This window comes from Cotesia glomerata, linkage group LG7 (assembly GCF_020080835.1).
Source record: "Cotesia glomerata isolate CgM1 linkage group LG7, MPM_Cglom_v2.3, whole genome shotgun sequence".
In the NCBI taxonomy this organism is placed as follows: domain Eukaryota; kingdom Metazoa; phylum Arthropoda; class Insecta; order Hymenoptera; family Braconidae; genus Cotesia; species Cotesia glomerata.
This window is the reverse complement of record NC_058164.1, coordinates 3,648,554-3,673,566: the sequence shown is the minus strand read 5'-3', so window position 1 is coordinate 3,673,566 and position 25,013 is coordinate 3,648,554. Positions and strand designations below refer to the sequence as shown.

The 25,013-nt window shown below is 31.8% G+C and overlaps 2 protein-coding genes across 2 annotated transcripts in view; both read left to right on the top strand.

Annotated features, from left to right (window-relative positions):
• Positions 1 to 11,661: 11,661 nt before the first annotated feature.
• Positions 11,662 to 18,248, top strand: LOC123269379 (RNA polymerase-associated protein CTR9 homolog). The gene is made up of 4 exons (XM_044735058.1): positions 11,662 to 11,816; positions 11,992 to 12,090; positions 13,773 to 17,119; positions 18,070 to 18,248. Exons 1-4 carry the CDS (start codon positions 11,775 to 11,777, stop codon positions 18,116 to 18,118), a joined length of 3,537 nt encoding a protein of 1,178 aa, XP_044590993.1. The 5' UTR covers positions 11,662 to 11,774; the 3' UTR covers positions 18,119 to 18,248.
• A 3,805-nt stretch (positions 18,249 to 22,053) lies between these two features.
• Positions 22,054 to 25,013, top strand: part of LOC123269382 — a 67,174-nt gene continuing 64,214 nt past the window's right edge. Inside the window, exon 1 of the mRNA XM_044735064.1 lies at positions 22,054 to 22,254. The gene's annotated coding sequence lies outside the window, so the exon portion shown is untranslated. The remainder of the gene's footprint in view (positions 22,255 to 25,013) is intronic.

The window sequence follows — 25,013 nt, the reverse complement described above, 5'->3', positions numbered from 1 at the left end:
AAAACCCTGAAGCAACCCCTGAGCAAATAGCAGCATTTAAAGACACAATAGATAAGTCCATTTCAGAATGTTTCATTCAAAATTTAAACGACGAAATTGACCATAGGATGCCATCTTGTCAAACGACAGAAGATGCGCTCCGGGAAGCTCTTAAAATCGAACACAAAATCAACGCACGAAAGGAATCAAGGAAAGATTCGAATATAAATAAGACGGAAGAAAAGAAAAAGGGCACACCTCATAAACCGGTTAATTTTACGTCGGGTAGTAATGTCGGTAACATAGCTTCTCAGAAAACGTTAAATAACAACAACTATAATAAAGTCAATAATCAAAATATTGCCTCTAATAATGGTAATAATAATCAGTTTAATAAACCTAATAATAATAATAACTTCAAAGGAAATAATAGTAATAACGAAACAAATAGTCAAAGTCGAACCGTAATTTGTTATCGTTGCAAAACCCCCGGACATACTACAAGAAATTGTCCTGAAAGTAAATGCCAAGTCTGCGATATGAATGGACATACAGCGAAAGCTTGTCCAGTAGTAATGGGAAATAGTGAAAATAGGAATTCGGGAGCCGTACGATGTCAATTATGCAGTCAACACGGGCATTTAGCTAAAAATTGCCCTACCTTAACCGGTAATTCTAGAGTAACACCAATTTCACAATATTGTGGTTATCATAATAGTAGGTCTCACAGCGAAGATAATTGTTTTGCGTTAAAAAATATGAAAATCTCCCAGGGAAACCGGGTACAGTTCAACCCTTCGGGCGCAGGGATGAACGATCGCTCTGTGCGCCCAGTCCATGTAGTTCAGGAAGTTACCCTGGACGACAATATCGAGTAATGACAATAGAAAATAATTATGACTGGGACGATTTGCCATATTCGATTGCAGGCAAATCGCCCCAAAACCAAGATATAATAATGATGTTAGACTCAGGAGCCTCTCCAAACTTAATTAAACGAAAATATGTAAAATCAACTTCGATAATAAACTCAAAGGACATAATAGAATTACACGGAATAGCGGATGTACCCTTATTTACTCTAGGTAGTGTTCGTTTGGTATTATTCGGAAAGGAAGCGGTTTGCCATATTGTACCGGATGAAATGGCAATTCCTCATGCCGGTCTTGTAGGTTCCCAATTCTTTTCTTCACACAAAGCGAAAATAGATTACGAAAACCGCGTTTTAGAAATTGATAACGTCAAACACCCTTTTAAAAAAACAAATAGAATTGAAGACGGAGTTATGTATATACCTCCTCGGAGCGAGTCAACATTTTTTATTAAGGTCAAAAATCCGGAATTAAAGGAGGGTTACCTCCCTCGAGTTAAGATCTGTAAAGGAGTTTTTACAGGAAATTGTCTAGTCCGTGTTAGTAATGGCCGAGCTTATATGCAGATCTTTAACACAACTAATGATGAAGTAGGAATTAAAATTCCAATCTTAGCTATACGAGAGGTAGAAGAAGCGTACGCACCTCGTACGATTGATCCAGAAAATTCTTATGAAAATCTAATCGAAAACCTTGGAGTCACAAAGAGAATATTTACAGTAGTTAAAAATCAATTCGATGAATGTAGATTTGAAAAATTAAAACCTTTAATAAACTTAGATTATTTGGAGAAAATAGAGAGAATTCATGTAGAAAATTTATTAAGAAAATATTCAGATTGTTTCCACATCCCTGGTGAACCTTTAGGTTCAACTAATAATTACAAACATAGAATCCCAACAATGTACGATGTTCCCTTCACGACTAAGCAATACCGATTACCTCATTCTTTAAAGGCAGAAGTAGAAAATCAAATTAACGAGGCACTCCACTCAGGCATTATTAAGCCTTCGGAGTCGCCCTATAACAGTCCCATCTGGATTGTACCCAAAAAATGTGACTCACAAGGAAATAAACGTTGGAGGTTAGTAATCGACTTCAGAAATTTGAACGAACGAACAATTACAGACGCTTATCCTTTGCCGAGCATTGTAGAGATTCTGGATCAATTGGGAGGTTCGCAATACTTCTCCGTTTTCGACTTGGCATCCGGTTATCATCAGATCGAAATGGATCCGAGAGACAGTTGTAAGACAGCGTTCTCCACTCCGCAAGGTCATTGGGAATATTCTCGTATGCCCTTCGGATTGAAAAACGCTCCTGCAACGTTTCAACGATTGATGGATTCGGTGTTAACGGGACTCCAAGGAATATCAATGTTTGTATATTTGGACGACATTATTGTTTTTGCTAAAGATTTGGAGGAACACGAAAAACACATAGATGATTTGATGGCTAGATTGAGAAAAGCCAATTTAAAATTACAACCCGAAAAATGTCACTTCCTTAGATCCGAAGTAAATTATCTAGGTCACATCATTAGTAAAGAGGGTTTAAAACCTGATCCGTCGAAGCTTGAAGCAGTTAGGAAATTTCCGGTGCCAAAAACGCAGAAAAACATCAGAGAATTTTTGGGTTTAACAGGATATTACCGCCGATTCATTAAGAACTTTGCAAAAATTTCTAAACCATTAACCGAGCTATTACAGAAAGAAGTAGACTTTATATGGACTGAGGAAACTCAGCAAGCTTTTGACATTTTAAAAGAAACATTATGTACCGCTCCGGTTCTTCAATACCCCGATTTTACAGAACCATTCATTATAACTACGGATGCGTCGGGTTTTGCTTTGGGAGCCGTGTTATCTCAAGGAGAGATCGGTCGAGATCTTCCAATCGCGTATTATTCAAGGGTCCTGCGAGGAGCTGAACTACGATATGACACTTACGAAAAGGAAGCTTTAGCGATTGTACAAGCGGTTAAAAATTTCAGACCATATGTATACGGTAAAGCTTTCACTGTGGTAACTGATCATAAACCGTTAGTTTGGTTTCGAACCGCAAAGGACGGTAACGCGAGGATTCTCAAATGGCGGTTACGTTTAGCGGAATACGATTACACCGTAATTTACAAGCCAGGAAAGATTAATTTAAATGCAGACGCGTTATCACGAAATCCAACAGAAACAGTTAACGTTACAACCCGCGCTCAAAGAAGGATAGAAGAACGTGAAATTTTAGAAGACCGATTACAAAAAGAAATAGATGATTTCGAGAACTCTCAGAAAAACATTGTAGAATCAGATAATTTTCAGGAGCCACAACTCCTAGAGCCTCAGCTGTCACCGGTTGCTGGCAGGCCTGAGTCAGAGATTACACAGAATAACACAACTCAAACAGTAGAATCAAACGAACCAGAATCCCCTAAACTTCGGTTGTCACCGGTTGCTGACAGATCAAAAGGTACGGAGATAGTCCCCGGAAAGACATGCGGATTATCTAAGGTACGTAGGGGAAGGCCACGCAAAGTGGTTGTTAATTTGGAAAATCCAGTGGAAGTCGAACGAGCTGAATCAAGTTCAGACTCGGAAACTTCCCAGAGTAGTGACTCTGATACGGAGGATGACGAACCATCCGATGTTGAGTCAAATCGAATAGGGAACACTGTAGCATTTGAGAATAACAATATTACTTTACCAACACAAACACCAAATATAGTAACGTCAAAAGAATTATTTCAATATAGACAAGATAATTTAGTATACTTCCTTGATTCGAACGGTTGTCCTTGTGACAACGGTTCAAGAGCTTTAAAGAAATTAAACAAATTACCGTTTGTAGGGGTAATAGAAACAGGACAAGTTTTCTGGACTAAAATTAACAAGAAAAATTACTTTGGGTTAATTGTACTGAATGCCAGTGGGGAATCTTCACTGCGCATTCAAAGCAATATCGGGAAAACCTTAGTAAAATTAAAGGGCATCTTACGAGATAAAAATTTGAATACTTTCTCCATAGCCTCATCCGAACACATCGCTAATGTGCCTTGGATAGAGGTTCAAAAAATGTTGACCGAAGTTTTTAGTAGTCAGATCAATATCAAGGTTATCGTCTGTCTAGGGAAAGTTCGTTACGTTTCACCTGAGGAGCGTGACAGAGTTTTTATGAAGCTCATAAAGCTCCTCTTGGGGACACAAGGGAGTTTCTAAAACGTATAATAGGATTAAGCACACGTATTATTGGGAGGGTCTAAAGATGACATTCAACGTCGCATTCAACAATGCCTCGAATGTCAATTAAAAAAACTAGTACGAATCAAGACTCGTCAACCTATGCTCATTACCGACACACCGGGAACTGTTTTCGAAAAGATCGCAATGGATATTGTCGGTCCATTGCCAGTTTCAGAGGGAGGTAATGAATATATTTTGACGATACAAGATTCCTTGTCAAAATTCTGTATAGCAATTCCTATTAACAATATGTTAGCTGTAACTGTTGCTGACGTTTTTATTAAACGTTTCATCTGTATTTATGGGGCCCCAAAAGCTCTACTTACAGATCAAGGACGGAATTTCGTCAGTACCTTTATGCAGCGAATCGCTAAACGTTTTAAAATTAAGAAGATCCAAACCACGGCTTTCCGACCCCAATCTAACGGTTCTTTGGAAAGATCGCATCATGTGTTAGGGGAATTCTTAAAACAATATGTCAACAAGGAAAAGACTGGGATGAATGGTTGGAAGTAGCCACCTTTTCGTATAACACTTCCGTTCATGAAGGAACCAGATTCACTCCCTTTGAATTAGTTTATGGAAAGGTTGCGCGAGTTCCTTCTGAAGAACCCCTCCATGATTTAGATTGCTTACCTACTTATAACAATTATATCAAAGATTTAGTAACGAGACTAATCGAAATCCGAAAACTTGCACGAGAGAATCTAATAAATGCTAAGGAAAGGTCAAAAATTCAGTATGACAGACATTTAAAAGTAGTTAATTTTAAAGAAAACGACCTAGTATTCTTACTAAAGGGACCTAAACCAAACAAATTTGGTGACCATTATGATGGACCTTACCAAATTTTACAAGTTTTACCTAACGGAAATATTCAAATCAAAATGAACAATCAAATTAAAACAGTACATCCAAATCGGTTAAAATTAACGAAAATTTCGGAAACAAAAACGAAAATGAAACCTAAAACGAAAGGGGACAAGAAACGAAAGGACCCAGATCCTGATTTTAAACCTTAATTTCCACCTATTAATACTATTTGTTTTACAGGATGGGAACTAATATACCAATGGCTATTTCGTATTTGTATTTCTTATTTAATTTTATTTATTACAGCTACGCAATTATAGGAAATGATTGTAGTAATAAAATAACGAACATGACCACCATATCGTTAGTGGACATAGATGATTGCGATATTGAACCGGATCATGTGGACATAACCCTAGTAGACATACATTTATTACAATTAAATGATTTTGAACATACCGAGATCCTTCAATGTAAAATTGAAGTGACTCGATTAATTTATTATTGCGGATATTGGGAACATACATACATAGTTAATAATGCCTATATGGGGTATGTCCATGCGATCCAGCGAGAAGCGTGTCAGATAGCGCACGATCATGGCACGTTTCACCTCGGTAACGCAATAATCGATGGTTTAACACCAAATTCGACTACTACTCGTAGTATTACCCTTGCAGGAAAAGCGGGTCTTGATGGAACTTGTAAAGGGGCCCAATATTCGGATCCTTACGGTACCTGGGACAATGTTGTAGTCACAGGAAGCGTAACGATCACAATTCAATCCTCTTGGGCCCGAGTAAAGTCTGAATCTAATAAAATTTATATGCCATCAGGATCCACTTGCAAGTTAGAAACGGGATCTTGTATTGACCCTGAAGGAGGGTATACCTTCTGGAACCCTCTACCTAAAAAATTTTGTAAGGCTAATACCTATTCTGTACTGTACAAAGGAGCCGTAACTAAGCTCAAAACAAATAATGACATTATATATTCAGTAAATGTAAGAGATACGAGTTTTTCATTAATTGTAACCGGGGAAGAGACCTCATGCGGCCTACCTATACTTAGAACCGAACATCCTAAGCTTTTTATTGTTCAAAAATCCGATTTAAATATGTTAAATGAAGAGAATATCGTAACTATGCATTCAGATAACATGGATATTTTCCTTTACATGAATACAAAATTTATATACGTAGAAAGGTTCATTAGGTCTCAGATCCGTGATTTGTATAGAGATGTATTGTTACACCGTTGTAGAATAGAGAGGGAGATATTACGAAATAGCCTAGCGATAGCAGCGACCCAGCCAGATGAGTTCGCCTACCGATACATGGGAGGGCCAGGTTACATGGCGATCTTAGCGGGAGAGGTCATTCATCTAGTTAAGTGTGTGCCAGTGGAGCTAAAACTTTGGGCAGCAGAAAAATGTTACAACCGATTACCAGTCAGAAGAGGGAATCAAACTCTTTTCCTCACACCTCGCACTCATGTCATTACCACACAGGCAGCTGAAATTCCTTGCAACCCTTTACTCCTTCAATATTACTTGGTGGGACAAACTTGGTATAAACTCCTGCCTAGTCCTGTCGAGACCGTAGCTCCAATTAGTTTAAAGCCTAGTACGAAGGTAACATGGAATTATAAGAATCCGAACCATCTAGCCACAAGTGGGGTGTACACTGAAAAGGAGTTGAACGACATGAAGAACCGCATAATGTTCACTATGGAACAAAACGCTATAGTTGCCAACGTTATGCAGAGGATCACCAACGGAGTATACAGCAACCAACCATCGGTAATGAATCTACTGGACGAGGAGGCCCTGGAAAAATTAGCAGAAAACGCCTGGGATAAGACCTGTGGGAAGTTCCTGAAATTTGGAACCTTCAGCGCCGGAGTAATTGGAATCTACGTCATCGCAAAGATGTTCAAGGCAATTGCGGATACAGTCATTCACGGTTACACTCTCCATTCAGTTTATGGATGGTCAGTAAAATTAATTGCAGCCTTGTGGGCCTCAGCAACTCACCTATTGCTCCATTTAGCCGAACCAAACGATCCAACGAGTGCTCAACGACAAGATCCTGAACCAGGAAATGGACCTACAGCCCCGATAATGAACCCTGACCTCTACCCTAAGTTGCCAGCAGCTTCGCCTAACCCAAAAGACCAACCAGTTTCGTCAACTCCAACGGATTTATCAGCGACAGCAGCGACGAATGGAGGCCGAACTTTTATAAATTAATTGATAGAATAATTTGAAAATAATTAAAGTACGATCATCAAACTGATGTCGTACTCATTTCAATCGTACTTCCATCAAACGATGGGGTGTTATGTCGGACTCAACGTTCGACATTTTAAATTAATTGGATATAAATTATCCACTAATAATTCATATTTTTACATACATTTATTTTATTGTTTTAAAACTTTCCTCTCTAGACATTGCCATTAGTAATTTTTCCAAAAAGAATATTTTTTATTTTTCTATTTTACGCCAGGTAATCGGTTTATATGGGTCGGGTTGTAAACCATAATTTTATGACCCGAACATTCAAGGAAATAGTCTTATTTATCTAGTTACATCTTGGGAATTTTCCGCGTTTGGTTGGGCCGACCAAGAGCTCCGAGCCTGAACAAATAGTCTAATGGACTTTAACCTTTGTCTAGATCCGAATAGAAATTTTTTGTGATAATAAAATAAATGTACAGAAAGAGAAAATATTATAAAGATAACAGTATTTTAAATAATACAAAAAGGTAAATAATGATAATTTTAAGTAACAAATTTTTGAATAATATAAAAATAATATCTTTAAATAATGATAATTTTAAGTAACAAATTTTTGAATAATATAAAAATAATATCTTTTAAATAATGATAATTTTAAGTAAACAAATTTTTGAATAATATAAAAAATAATATCTTTAAATAATGATAATCTAAGTAACAAATTTGAATATTGAAAGAAATAATATTCCTCAATAATGATAATTTAGTATAATAATTTAAATAAGGAACACCAACGTATGTAATAATAAAGCAAAATACTTAAAATATTAATAGTTAAATAACATTAATAAATAACAATAGTTTAAGTTTAGAAAAAGGAAATAAATGTTATAAGGTTTATTTCGAATTAAATATAATTCGCGAAACATTTTAACTTACGATAAATTAATTACTCGGTTAATTAATTTAATAGAATCTCCCGAATAAACAAATAAACTACAGTAATGTAAATTTAGATTTAGTTAAATAAATAACTTAGTTAACAAAGTAAAAATTTAACAATGATTTACGTTTCGATTGTTAACATAGAATTTAAGAGAAGGGAGACAACAGGCCTTTGAGACAACGTGGAGGGAGTAGTGCGCTACCCGAAACGTTGGGCCCTCTCGAAGAAAGGGAAACTCGTGACTACTTGGTGTTACTGTAATTGGCCTAGAGTTTCCCCCAAACATAGAAATTAGGAAAATGTCACCACCTAAAATTCTTGTCAGTTTCAGTTTTTTTGTTTTCTAGTTAGTCCAGTTTTAGTTTTTACACCCTCAACACGAGGTCAAGTTTAGTAGTTTAACGTAACACAATATTTTCCTCAGTCTATTATAATTAGTAAAATTTTACGTTGTTACGAGTCAAGTTAAAGTAGATTCAGTTGCATTTATCTTTCCTTTTATTTTTTATATTTTTTCTTATTCTTTTTATTGAAACAGGCAAGAAGCGGTGACATCGACATATAGTGTAAGTCCAAAAGTAATGTATTAGAATTTTTGAATACATCTAATAATTTGAATTCTAATTTTATTTCTTTTTTGTTATTTAATTTAACCAATTCCCATAAGCTTCAGATCCTTATCTATTAGCCTAACGGCTAGGATAAAAATAATTAATTTTAGTTGCGTTCTGACGTAACAAATCATTTTCAAACAGTAGAAAATAATTTTATTAATTTTTTTTTAATAAATTTTTAGATGTAAAAAAATTAAAAAATTTTTGACTTACTATTTGTAGTAATAATCAGCTCGTTAGGAGTTAAAAAAAAATTTATAATAGTAAAAAATAATTGTCACTCACCACATCAGAAGAATGCTAGGCCTGCAGTCATCAACCAACATTTTCTGAAATAAATAAATGAATGAAATTATATATTTTGCTCTCTTAATCTTAATATTTAATTTAATATCTTACCCTGATGGACGTATTTCTGCTCTAGGACACCCAACAGGACTCCGCAATTCAGATGATTTTGGATTTCTCACCACTACTTACTTTGTAACACTCACTACAAACTACTTACATCACTTAATCTATACTGACACTCACTTTCACAATATTAAAAAAAAAAACATCTTAAATTAATTATTATTATAAAATACTTGCTCATTCCAATCAAAACAACTTACTCAATAAATTAATCCATCAACTTCATGAAATTAAAATTAGCAGTCATTAGAGAATTTTTTAATTTTTTTTAACAAACAAATTTGTTCCAAAAAATAATTTTAAAAAATTGCATTTTTTATTTTTTTAAATTTTTACAAGTCAATTTTTTTCCTAATTTTTTTTTTGACATAATTTATTTGTCAAAAAAAATTATAAAAATTATTTAATATCTGCTAAATATCAATGAAAATTAATTTAGCAGATACTTGATAGTTTTAAGAATTTTGGTGACTAATAAATTATGATAAGAAACATTTAAAAAAAAATTGACACGTAGAGATTTAAAAAAATTAAAAATGAAATTTTTTATAAATAATTTTTTGGAAGAAATTTGTTTATTAAATAAAATTAAAAAATTGTCAAGTGAAATTTAATGTCATTTCATATCAACTTCAGCTTAGAAAAAGTTAAGTGAATGATTTTATACCTTCGCGAATAAATCTGTTAACATCTATCAACAGCTAGGCTCGCATCAAGACTCTGATACCAACATCTAGTCATCGTGATAAATGTCATTCGAAAATTATCACAAATTTCTTCAAGTAATTTTCCGTTTTTATTATATAAATATTAAAATTGCTTATAACGACCATCTACTGAAAACAATTATCAAAGTAATACAAAACTGATTAAAATGGAAAGATTTTTACACGGTTGATGCTGAGAGTCAACTGACAAAAAAATTCTCGTTAAATGACAAGTGATAAAAAAATTCGTTTTACTTTACATCAGACATTATTTGCCATTATTAATATCTAATATTATTAAATAATTTTTTTTTTGCTACGAAATTTTAAATACTGAATGTCAAGTGAATTTAATTAATTATTAATTTAATAAATAAAAGATTGACGAGCTTACTAACTGTTGGAGCGTTGGAGCTTGATGCGTTGAGCGGGTATAGCGTGAGCGGTTGTGTTGCGTGAAATGGCGTCGTTCTAGTTAAAACAGCTTCTGCGCGAGCGCAACTACGATACCGCGCATGCGCGAGATTTGAATTCAACCAATAGGAAGCTCGGAAAAAACTGGTGATCACTCGTAACGGTCGTAGACCCGCGAGCCGCGGCGTCGTCACTTCACCCGAGCTCCCGAACTACACCACCGATCCGAACAGGCGACCGAAGCAACAGCGCTGAGTTCAGACTCTTTATTTCAGTTTTAATTTAGGATAAATAATTTTAAGGTATATTTATGATAATAATGAATTAATTAAAAATAAGTATTTTCTTTTATTGCTGTGAGAATGAGTGTGTATGTATAATTGTGAAGTAATAGTTATAAAGAATGAGTGTTTTAAAGTAAATATTGGTGAATGTCACCGATGGATCCGAAGTCATCCGAGAGAGGAGACCTGCTGGTGTCCTAGAGCAGCCGTACGTCCACCAGGGTATAGTATTAATTAAATTAAATAGTAGCTATTAAAAGTAATATTATAAATTTAATAGAAATAAAATTTATATTTTAATTTTTTTTATTTCAGAAAAATCTAGTTGATGACTGCAGGCCTAGTATTTTTCTTGGTGAGGTAAATAAAAATATTTAATAGATTACTTTTTATATTTAAATATACAGAAATTTTTAAATTATATTTATTATGAATTTAGAAAAAATTTTTTTTTTAATTTTATGGAAATTTTCTGAGTATTAGTTTTTTATGCAAGCGATAGAGAAGTATGATAATTAATGATGAAAATTAATAATAATAATTCATATAGTTAGCCGACATTTCTGATTTTTTTATTTAGCTTTAATTTATTAAATTATAATTAAAACATATTTTTAAAAAGTTGCATTTATAGTTTTTGAAGTTTTTAACAAATGAAAAAATTTTTTTATAATAATTCTTTAATAAAAAAAATTTTTAGAATTTTTTTTATTGAAAAAATTATTACAAAAAAATTAAAAAAATAATTTCATTTTTATAAAACTTGAAAAACTACAAGTGAAATTTTTTAAAAATATTTTTTAGTTCTAATTTAATGAATGAAACAAAAAATCATAAAATTAAAATAGTATTATTAATTAATTTAAAAATTTTTTATTGATTCATGCTTCAGAGACAAAATTCGGCCATTTATTAATTTAGTTACAATATCATTATATTAATAAACATCGTTAACAGCTTAATTTACTTGATAATTTTGATATTTTTAGTAAGTATTAATTTTTTATTTAGATTTTATTTTAATAATTAATAAATTTGTAAAAATATGGTAACAGTTGTTACTCTTATTATAAGATGTAAAGGTAAGAATCTTTCTTACCAACGAAATAAAAACAGCTACACCGCGGAGCTGTTTTTTGTTGCGTTCTTAATAGTTTGCGTCTTGTATGAGTAACGTGGTTATTGTTGTGTGAGAATGTTGCAATTAAACTTGTGTTTTGTGAATAAAATATAAATAAGTGCATTAATTTAAAACAATGGCGACTTCCATTGAAATTCCCCTGAAGGATACTGACGAGGTATGTACCAGAGTAATTAACTTTACTCGAAAAAATTATATTTTTCAGTGAAAGATTTTTAGTCATAACTGGGTTTAACCTTTAAAAATGTAACCTTAGATTCTATACGATGCACTAAATTTATTAATATATAATTTTATTTATAACATTTATAATAAAAAATGCTATTTTTTAGGTTATTGAACTTAGTGTACAACAACTACCAGACGGAGATGAAGTTCTTACGATTTTGCGTCAAGAATCAGCTAAACTCCACATCTGGGTCGATTTGGCTGTAAATAATTTTTTTTTTTTTAATTTACAATATCAATAATTGTCAGAAATTTTTTGAGAAGATGATAGCAATTTTGAAATTAAAATTTTTAAATATTGAAATTTTGGAGCTGACTGGTCTTTGAAATTCTTAAAAAAAAATATTTTATTTTTAATAAATTAAATTAAAAAACATTTCATGATAATGTTCATTAATTCACTATTCAATTTTTAAATTCTACCATGAAGTACATAATTCTTATATAAAAAAATTAAATTCATTAGCTTCTATTATTTTCATTATTCTTCCATACTTTACGCTCTAATCTCAAGAAACATATTTTGTAATATTATTAATAACACCGTTAATTTTTTAATTTTTTTTTAATTTTTTAAATAAACTTATTTCTGTGCAATTTTCGAGTCTAAATTTCAGAATTTAAAAATTTATAATTTATATCTTATAATTTAAAGAGGATACTTAGGGGAGAAGAGGGTCAATTGAACCACTCGACTTAAAAAATCGAAAAAATTGAAAAAACGCTTCATGCTCTTAGAATTAGATTCTAATATGTTAAACTCGGATATGATCAAAATTTGAAATCATTGCGATTAATAAATTTTGAAAAATTGAGATTTTCTTATTTTTAGGCATGTAAACTGTTTTTTCGGCTGGTGACAAATTGTTTAATGATATTTCAATTTTTGAATTAATTGATAAAATTTGAATTGTAGTAGTTGTATATACTTATACTTTGTAATCCTCAACTTTTTTCATAGTGATATAATAGTTTATTTTTTATTATTTACTATTAATTGTTATAAAATTATATGGGGTCAATTGAACCAGCAGTGGCGGGGAAGATTGAACCATACGGAGAAGCATGGTACATGCGCGCGCATCTTGACTCGACGTCAAAAATTCTCAGGGAAATAACCTAACAATTTGATGAACAGAATGTATAATGAAAATTATTTCTAAATTGATTTTTAATTTATTTAATATAATATCTGTGCATTAAAAATGTGCAACAGTAATATTAGCAAGTAACAATTAATATATTATTTATTAAAAGTTCGGGTTTGAGTTTTAAATATTATTGGTTCAATTGACCCCAAGCAGTGGTTCAATTGCCCCCGAGCGGGGGGTCAATTGAACCATTCGACGCGTTTGGATAAATTAATAATTTTTAAAAATTCACGTTGTTTATTAACTAATTTATGTGTTGATAATAATAGTAGACTGAATAAGCTACCATTCCAAGAAAAAAAAAATTATTTTTTAGCTTTAATTCGAATAGTAAAAAATTACTAAACTTTTTCTGGTTCAATTGACCCCCTTCTCCCCTACTGAATCGCGGAAAAAATTTTCAAGTTATGAAAAATTCATATTATTTCAGATTTATTAAATTATTATTATTATAATTTTTATTTTATAATAATTTTAATGAAATAATATGAATTTTTCATAATTTTAAGATTTTTTTCGGGTCTATTTTTTCCGATTACCATACTTACTAATTGTTGTATAATGCTGATTGACGTTCAAATGAATAAATAAATAATTATCATAAAATAAAAAACGAAATTCCTTGAAAATTTCAACATTTATCCTACTACCATCTTCTAAAAATTCTTGTAAATTATTGCGAAAAAATTAGACTAAACCAACAAAGTTTCACTCATCTCGTTTTTTTTACATAGCTCGCATACTACAAGCAAAAAAATATCGATGACTTTATCAAAATCCTGGAGTCTTCGCGCAGTGACGCAGCCATCGATTACAAAGAATTCGAGAAGGATCAAATGCGTGCCCTGGACATGTTGGCAGCCTACTACGTCCAGGAGGCAAACCGCGAAAAGAACAAAGACAAAAAGCGTGACCTGTTCACCAAAGCCACACTGCTGTACACTACTGCTGACAAAATAATAATGTACGATCAGAACCACTTGCTGGGCCGAGCTTACTTCTGTTTACTCGAAGGCGACAAGCTAGATCAAGCGGATGCGCAGTTTAATTTCGTGTTGAACCAGTCGCAAAACAACATTCCATCTCTCCTTGGAAAAGCTTGCATCGCCTTCAATAAAAAAGATTACCGAGGCGCGTTAGCGTTTTACAAAAAAGCCCTCAGGACAAATCCTAACTGTCCAGCAGCAGTTCGCTTGGGAATGGGTCACTGTTTCATGAAACTAAACAACCAAGAGAAAGCACGATTGGCATTTGAACGAGCTCTGGATCTAGATCCACAGTGTGTCGGTGCTCTAGTTGGATTGTCTGTATTAAAATTGAATCTCCAGCAGTCTGAAGACATAAGAAGTGGAGTTCAAATGCTTTCCAAGGCTTACACAATCGATTCTACAAACCCGATGGTGCTAAATCATCTCGCGAATCACTTTTTCTTCAAAAAAGATTACAGCAAAGTCCAGCATTTAGCGTTACACGCTTTCCATAACACAGAAAATGAAGCAATGCGCGCTGAAAGTTGCTACCAATTAGCACGAGCGTTCCACGTCCAAAGAGACTATGATCAAGCCTTTCAATATTACTACCAAGCGACTCAATTTGCACCATCAGCATTTGTTCTTCCGCATTTCGGTCTCGGTCAGATGTACGTCTACCGTGGAGACTCAGAAAACGCAGCCCAGTGCTTCGAAAAGGTCCTCAAAGTCCAGCCAGGCAATTACGAAACCATGAAAATCTTGGGATCACTATACGCAAACTCACCATCGCAGTCAAAGCGTGATATCGCCAGAAATCATCTGAGAAAAGTAACTGAGCAGTTTCCCGACGATGTGGAAGCTTGGATAGAGCTTGCTCAGATTCTCGAGCAGAGCGACTTAAATGGTGCGCTAAATGCGTACGGAACAGCGACAAAAATATTAAAAGAAAAAGTTGAAGCTGATATTCCTCCAGAGATTTTAAATAACGTCGGAGCGCTGCATTATCGTCTGGGTAATTTAGAAGAAGCGCGTAAAAATCTGGAAGAATCGTTGGCACGTTCTAAAGCAGACGCTCAGGATGATCCTAATTATTATAATTCAATCGCTGTGACAACTACTTATAATTTAGCACGACTTAACGAAGCGCTCTGTGTTTTTGATCGCGCTGAAAAATTGTATAAGGATATTCTTAAAGAGCATCCTAATTATATGGATTGTTACTTGAGATTAGGCTGCATGGCGAGAGATAAAGGACAGATTTATGAAGCTTCTGATTGGTTCAAAGATGCGTTAAGGATAAATAATGAGCACCCGGACGCATGGTCTCTATTGGGTAATTTGCATCTTGCAAAAATGGAGTGGGGGCCTGGTCAGAAGAAATTTGAAAGGATTCTCAAGAATCCGTCGACTAGTACTGATGCGTATTCGCTGATTGCGCTGGGGAATATTTGGTTACAAACTTTGCATCAGAGTGGCAAAGATAAGGAGCGCGAGAAGCGTCACCAAGATCGTGCTTTGATGATGTACAAGCAGGTGTTGCGCAATGATCCGAAGAATATTTGGGCTGCTAATGGAATTGGTGCAGTTTTGGCTCATAAAGGCTGTGTTAATGAAGCGCGAGATATATTTGCGCAAGTTAGAGAAGCTACTGCGGAATTTTGTGATGTTTGGTTGAATATAGCGCATATTTATGTTGAACAAAAACAATTTGTCAGCGCAATTCAGATGTATGAAAATTGTTTGAGAAAGTTTTATAAGTATCATCACGTTGAGGTGCTGCAGTATCTTGCTCGAGCGTATTTCAAGGCTGGAAAATTGAAGGAAGCCAAGATGACGTTGTTGAAAGCAAGACGAGTCGCTCCGCAAGATGCTATTTTGCTTTATAATATTGCATTGGTGCTTCAGCGATTAGCTACGCAGATTCTCAAGGATGAAAAGTCAACACTGACAACTGTACTTCAAGCAGTACATGAATTGGGATTGTCGCATAAATACTTTCAATATTTGGCGGCTCATGGTGACAGAATGGAACAATTGGCGGAAGCTGAGGCTCGCAGGTGTCAAGATCTTCTTTCGCAGGCTCAGTATCACGTTGCTAGGGCACGTAGATTGGATGAAGAAGAAAAGATGCTCCGTAAGAAGCAAGAGGAAGAGAGGCTGGCATTCAAGTTGAAGCAGAATGAAGAAAAGAAGATTGTTGAAGAGATGAAACGGCAAAAGGAGGAAGAAATGTTGCAAAAGCGACAAGAGTATGTTGAAAAAACAAAAAATGTCATTGTTTTTGGAGACATGCCGTCAGAAAAAGGTACCAAGAAAGGAAAGCGAGGAAGATCTGATCAGTATGTTAGTGACAGTGGAGGCTCAGGCGGTGAAGAGCGAAGACCTGATGATGCGCCGAGAGAGAAAAAGAAGAAGAGGAAAGTCAGCAGTGATCAAAAAGAGCGCAGAAGTAGAAAGTCGGACAGTGATAAACCTAAAGGCCCGCGAGGCAGAAAACTTGGCAGTGGGAAGAAACCAAAGAAACCGGCTCCAGAGGTTATTAGGAACTCCAAGTTTCTGTCTAAAGAGACTATCTCGACGAGTGAGTCTGAAAGCGAGGATGATAGAAAGAAAGACCAGCCTGGCAGTAGCAAAAGCAAAAAGAGGATCCGATCTGAATCGGAAGGCTCTCGGTCCCGTTCAAGGTCCAGAAGCGGATCGAGAAGTTCGTCGCGTTCAAAGTCCAGATCTCGATCCAAGAGTGGCTCGAGATCAAGGTCTAGGTCTAAGTCTAGGTCTCGCTCTAAGAGTGGCTCACGCTCGAGATCCAGGTCTGGATCTCGACACAGTGGAAGTAGATCGAGATCTCAATCAAGGTCAAAGTCGAGATCACGATCAAGGTCGAAGTCCAGATCACGATCAAGATCAAAGTCCGGGTCGCCAGCTAGGTCTAGATCTGGGTCCAGGAAAAGCGGCTCCAGAAGTAGATCAAGATCTAGGTCCAGATCTGCCAGTGGGTCGAGAAAAAGCGGTTCAAGGTCTAGGTCACAGTCGCGGTCCAAAAGTCGTTCGAGGTCCAAGTCTAGAAGCCGCTCTCGCAGTAGATCTCGCAGTGCGAGTGGTTCTGCTAGGTAATTATTAATTTATTTCTGATTGGTTTTATAATCTATACTATTAAAAGGATAAGCGAAATTTTATAGCCAGTGTATTTACATGATAAAATGGGTTTTTGTGGTTAAATTTGGTATCTTTGGAAAGGTTTTGACCTGAGGTTATTCCTTTTCAAGATTTCATATCATTCTTACTAATAGACAATTTATGATGATAAGTATTTAAGCTGTATTCGAAAATGCTCTATCTCTAGATACATAATTAAGAAATTACCTTGTATCTTGTGAAGTATTGACATTTTTAACTATATAAGCTCATCCCGATGTTACACTCATCAATACCTTTCATTTAAGTACCCACATCATTTTTTCATATATTTATATATATTATACTATGAATATATGAAAAATATATATCAAAATGCATGTGGGTACTCAAATGAAAGGTCTTAATGAGTGTAACATCGGGATGAGCTTATATCTTTAAAAATGTCAATAATTAAGAAATGACCTTGTATCTTGTGAAATATTGACATTTTTAAAGATATAAGCTCATCTCGATGTTACACTCATCGATACCTTTCATTTGAGTACCCACATCATTTTTTCATATATTTTATATATTTATATATATTATATATATGTATATATGAAAAATATATGAAAATGCATGTTGGTACTCAAATGAAAGCTCTTGATGAGTGCAACATCGGGGTGAGCTTATATCTTAAAAAACGGTAATATTTAAAAAAGTACAATGCAATTTAACAAAAGTCATTATTTTTAATAAAACAAAATTTTATTTATTTATAGTTCACAAGTCATGGCAGTCACATAGTGACTCCAAGGTTGCTAGTAGTTTTATTATTAATAGAGCATTTAATATTTTCTAAAATGGCTAAACTGTACTTAATAGACACAACATTAAATTTTAATAAATATATTAAGCAGTAATGAATGATTTATTACAGGTCTGCTTCACCGGTGTCAAGAAAATCAGTTTCAGAAAGCGATGGTTAATCTACAGACTGTCATGCAGTGTAATACACTTATAATTTTTTAAGCATATTGTAACTTTGTAAATAAGTCAAAACAATTAGACATTAATGAAATATAATAGTTAGGATTTATAATAAGATGTCGATTGACTAAGCAAAGACATGTATGTACTTGTTAATTATTTTAATAAAAAAGACGTTTCATAAATAAAAAAAAATCATATAACTACTATTCAAATTATTTATTTATTAAATTACAAGTTCATCAGATTTTCTAGCTGGTTGGAAGTGTTGAAGATAATCTGTCTTTATTAATTAAATCACTTGAGCTCATCTTCAGGTGACCTTGTTATTTAGTTATTAATTTTGTATAATAGCAATCGATTTGAGTCCCTCCCTGTCTACATTCACTGTTTACTTCGAGTCTGTAAACTATGCAAATAAATTACTGATTAATCAGTATCCCACTTCATAAATTATGCTTCGATAATTTCATTGACATTTTACCGTAATCAACATCGTTTACTTTAATTTTTTCACATAAATTACATTAAAAAAAAAAGTAATTTATTTTATTTTAATAATTTATTATTTTTCAAAACAATAACAATTATTAAAATTGTTTGACAAACTCTCTCGAATAAATATTGATAAATTTATAAAGTTTTTAAATAAATCAATCGCTGCTAATACTTTTATACAACTTGAGAATATTTAAGTTGACTTTTGAATTTTCTAAAACTTTATATTATAAATTTTTTATAAAATTAAACTTGTTTCATTTTTTAAAAGTAATCTGTTAGTTTTCATTCAATTTTTAACGATTAATTTATTGAATAAAAGTTAACTTTCTAAAAAATTTAATTTATTTAAAAACTTTATTACAGTTTATCAAATTAGAAATTTTCATTTATTCAAATTTTATTCTACTAATGTCTTAATAAACTCTTGCAGCATACTTGCTTGTAATAAAACCAACAAGAATATCTTCAATTTAAACTTTGCTGATTAACATGTGTCTTAACGTCTGAGAGTAAATCTAAAATAAATGTTCTTGATCCTTTTCATATAAACTTGTATACAAACAAGTTTTAACATAAGTTTTGATATTAACCGAAATTAAATTGACCAGTTCCAGGCTTAACATTTATTTCTAAATTACAAATAAATAAAAAAAAAAAAAAAAAAAAAACCATAAAAACTTAAAAAAATATTTGTATTTTATTAACTTTTGTACTACAAATATGTTTTCATCGGTTATTGCATCTGGCAATTTAGACAGTACATATCTTTTAAACTGACATTGATTCTTCGTGTCAGGTAGAAAGTGCCAACTGGTTTAACTGAAGTTTTCTGAGAGAAAAATAGCCGGAAAATTTTTATAAATATTAAAGTAGTCAGATGATGTATTAAAGTACTTTAAAAATTTTACTATCATGCACAACATTTACTCTTATGTTTTTTTCAAGCCAATTTTTTCTTTATCTTATATTTTATGAGACCTACTGCGGATCTGTATGATTGCTTTGTAAATTTATAAATATCACTGCGGATTCGGACCCGGCCTAATGGATTCCCTGGGAAATATTATTTACTAGCCCGTTGGGAGAATAGATATCACGAAGAATTATTTATCTCGGCGTTTTGATAAGACCAGGGCAGACAAACTCTCTAGAGCTTCAAGTCCTGCGGTTGTCTCTTGCATATTCAGATAAATATCTCTATATTTTACAGTATTGATTTTTAGCTAAGCTATTTTAATAGAAAAATCACTTTAATTAAAAAAAAAAAATTGATAGAATATATCCATACATTTCTTAATTGAAAGTAAAAAAAATTTTTTTTATGAATAGTTCAATTTATTCTAATTTTTAGATTTAAAAAAAATAAACTTATTAAAATTTTTTGAATATTAATTTTTTAATGAATAAATAAATTATAAAAATCTTATCTATATTATTAAGAGAATAAGCAAAATTTTGTGGCCAGTGATTTATATGATAAAATGGGTTTTTATGGTTAAATTTGATATCGTTAGAAAAATCTTGACTTGGAGTTGTGCCTTTTCATGGTTTCATATCATTCTCACCAATAGTCGATTTATGATGATAATTATTTAGGCTGCATTCGAAAATGCTCTATCTCTAGATACATAATTAAGAGATTACCTTGTATCTTGTGAAATATTGACATTTTTATAGATATAAGCTCATCCCGATGTTACACTTACCAAGACCTTTCATTTGAGTACCCACATCAATTTTTCATATATTTATATATATTATATATATGTATATATTAAAAATATATCAAAAATGCATGTGGGTACTCAAATGAAAGCTCTTGGTGAGTGTAACATCGGGATGAGCTTATATTTGTAAAAATGTCAATAATTAAGAAATGACCTTGTATCTTGTAAAATATTGACATTTTTAAAAATATAAGCTCATCTCGATGTTACACTCATCAAGACCTTCCATTTGAGTACCCACATCAAATTTTCATATATTTATATATACTATATATATGTATATATTAAAAATATATAAAAAATGCATGTGGGTACTCAAATGAAAGCTATTGATGAGTGTAACATCGGGATGATCTTATATCTTTAAAAATGTCAATAATTAAGAAATGACCTTGTATTTTGTGAAATATTGACATTTTTAAAAATATAAGCTCATCTCGATGTTACACTCATCAAGACCTTTCATTTGAGTACCCACATCAATTTTTCATATATTTATATATATTATATATATGTATATATTAAAAATATATCAAAAATGCATGTGGGTACTTAAATGAAAGCTCTTGATGAGTGTAACATCGGGATGAGCTTATATCTTTAAAAATGTCAATAATTAAGAAATGACCTTGTATTTTGTGAAATATTGACATTTTTAAAAATATAAGCTCATCTCGATGTTACACTCATCAAGACCTTTCATTTGAGTACCCACATCAATTTTTCATATATTTATATATATTATATATATGTATATATGAAAAATATATCAAAAATGTATGTGGGTACTCAAATGAAAGCTCTTAATGAGTGTAACATCGGGATGAGCTTATATCTTTAAAAACGTTAATATTTACAAAAGTACAGTGCAATTTAACAAAAGTCATTATTTAATAAAGCAAAATTTTATTTATTTATAGTTCCCAAGCCACAACAGTCACATAATGACCGCAAGGTAACTAGTACTCCATTATAATGAAAAATTTTTCATTATGATAACTTATTACAAAATAATATTTTAATCAAAAGTTAAACCAAAAATTCAACTCATAAAAGATTACTCATTTAATTTCAAAACTATCTAGCCCCAGACGTTAAATCAAGTTCGAAAAATTCATCACAAAACTCACTCTGATTGAGTAAGAGTCAGAATTCAAGTAAAAGTAAAAAATAAAGGTAAAAAAGTTACGAGAGTTGAATATGAATGTGGTTCACTCGGGCAAGTTTGGCTATTTCTCAAAGTTTCTCGAGCACAGCAAAGTAGTTAGTAGTTATACAAGTACGAAAGTATAAGTATAAGTATAAGTTGAAGTAATAGAAGGAAGAAAGGAAAAACGAAAGCTAGACTGTATTTTAATCCTCAAGCTGTCTTTACTCCAAATAGTTTAGAAGCTCTCGAATAATTTTCGGCTGTTATTATAAAGACTTAAGAAACTAATGACTCCACTAAATCCACCGGCTGTATTAAGCTCATTTTTCTTTTTGACATATATTTAATGACAAAGATAAAAAATTCGAGTAATCAATAGGACAGTGAATAGACTATGTTAATCATTCGCGTCAATCGTTTGCTACTCACCTGTTAGCGTTTTATTTCGGTAATTGATGTATGGAAGAAAGTGTTTAACTCATGATAGTTAAATCGAAAACTTGCCGGTAAACATATTGTGTGTATTGCGCGGACGCGTTGCCCATGGTGAGTACTCTAGATTCAGTAAGGTTCAAGCCACATCGTAGTACGGTTCGCCAATAAAAAGTTATAACCACTAACTAGCTGTCTTACTTCCTCGAGCTTTTAATTTACTGTTTACATCCTACCGCAAATACCGAGATTTCTTATTTTTTTTTGGACTTATTTAGCTTCCTTTTTCTATACTTGATCCAGCCGCTAGTTTTTAATAGCCTGGGTAAGTGCTTTTTTTATTTAAATTAATTTTTTTAAAACCGCTACAGAAAGTTTTTTATCTTAACACTTGAATTGATTTTTAATTTCATTATACTGGGTAATTTTTATAAATAATTTTTTTTTAACTCTTATGAAATATTAAAAAAAAATTATACTGAAAACTTTAATAAAGAATTAGTGCGAAAAATTTTTCAAATTAATTAAAAAAAAAACCATTTTTATTATTATTTTTATTATTGAGGTTGAATTAATAATTTGTCAGTATTGACGTATAAAAAAATAATAACAAGAACACGTGATATCAAGTATGAAATTAAATCTATAGATTGCTATATAATGCCGTCAATCTGTGTCTTACAATTCTGACATTTTATTAATGATTTAATAAATTAAAAAGCGTGGGATAAGGATAATAATGAGAAAAAAAAATTTTTTTTTAAAACAAGATAAAATTTTATCGAGTAATTTTCAATTACACGTCAGACCCGTTAATTGCGCGTCTCTTATCGAGATTCAATTAAGATATCCAGTTACCGGCAGCTTGTCTTGAAACATTTATACATTATGAAACTCTTTGATAGTTATTAAAAATGGAACATCTTTCAAAGTTTCTCTCTGCAGAAAGTTCTTTTTTTACGGCTTACATTATAATTATTGAATTTAAAAAATATCTGAATAATGTGAGGTAAATTTTTTATTCATAATTTTTCTTTGAGGTCTGTAAAAACAGGATAATCAATGAATAGAGCAAATGGTAAATTTAATGGTTCAATTTACAAACGGGTAGAACTGAGTATACAATAAGGGAAAATGAAAAGCAAATATAACAAAGGGATATTTTGTTTAATTAACACTGCAGAAAGTATATTAAAACCTCGATGTATATCTTTGTTATTTATAGTTTTATTATTTTTTGTATACAATGATAATTAGTATCTAAAAATGTAGATAAAAAAAGAGAAAATTTTGGTTCATTTAAAAAAAAATTAGTTTATATGTTATAAGTTATAATTAAATCAATCGGGTACACAGTTAAAAATTTTTCGTCAAATTTAACACAAAAATTTGTGTTGATGACTTTTTTTTATACAATTTGTGTTGAATCAACACTCTCTTGTGTTGAATCAACATACTAAAATGTTAAATTCTACACACTTAAATGTTAAATTCTACACAAACATTTTTACACTTTACGCAATGACGAAAAATTTTTTACTGTGTACGATTTAATAAATTTTAAAGTTACTGTAAAATTATTTAAGTTTGACTTAAAAAATTGATCAAATTATCAAACTTCACACAGAAAAAAAGAATATTTTTAAATCAAGTAGGGTAGAAGTACCGTTTTTGGCCACCTTAGCACCGTTTTTGGCCAGTTAACATTTGAATTAATTTATAAAAAATTATAATATTATAACCATATTTTTGCTGAGTTTTAAAAAATTTATATTAAAACAAATTGAGTTTGTAATGGTTTATTAATATAAATTCATTTCTATCGTTTATTTGAACAATAAATGGCCATAAACGGCACAGTGGCCACAAACGGTACTTCTACCCCATATAATTTTGAAGAACTTAATTTTCTTGATTTGAGTAGAAAAATTCTTGAACTCATAAATTTTTCTTAATTTAAAAAAATTTTACTTGATTCAAGAATTTTTCTCTCGAACACTGATAGAAGAATTTATTCGTATTAAATAATATTTGTTAATAGTTAACAAATCATTTATTAGAGATGACTTTTGGTATTTTAAACAAATTTTATAAATTTTATTATAAATTTTATAAACAAATTTTGGTATATTAAACAAATATTTCTTAGTTAAAATTATTTGTTTGTATTTAATAAATCTGATATTCATTTATTAAATAATAATAAATCTTTTTAAATACTAAGAAATATTTGTTAAGGACTAAAAAATGGCTTCTAATGAATGATTTCTAACAAATCCTTCTATCAGTGAATCAAGTAAATTTTTTTTTTCAGTGCATAGATCTTTCAGAATACTTTATTGATCATATAAGAGATATTGCAAAATACTTTAGATAAGCTTTTACAATTATAAAATTTATTTTTCTATGTAGATTTTTAAAAGTTTCCAATAAATTTAAATATATTTTTTAGGCTCCATTCGAAGTAGCCTCATTTTTTTAAGCTCATTAAATTATTAAGTTTATTAGAAGTAAAGATCATCTTGATTTACTCTTCTATTTATTTAAATTTCATCGTATTTACTTAAGCGCGAGTAGGTCGAGTTAAACTTGAGAAATTAGACAAATTAGTAAAATAGACATAAACTTCATGTGTATATAAACTTAATGTAATTACCTAAAATAATTAACTTTCATCAAATGATTAAGGCTCCATAAAGTTCATCATTCATAAAACTAACTAAACATATTTTTATGAGACACAAAAATTTATAAGCAAGTAAATAGCAAGAGGGTTATTAAAATCCAGCGAAATTAGTTTAAATTTTAATTAAATTGTATTTAAAAGTCTGGCAATAGAAGCTTGAAGCTTGGAGCTCATATGAATGCAATCCAAAAAGTACCTGGACAGAGGATGATTGCAAGCAAAGTGAGTAATTTCTTGTGTGATGTATTGTCTATTGTTAAAATTGATTGTCGTGGTATAGGGTGCAGTAGTTCATTCAAGTCGGCAATACAGAAGCTTTAACGAATGCACCTACGACTCATCGCTCCACAATTCCAAGCTATACATTGTAGAGTCATGCAAGCTCTACTGTTTTCGCG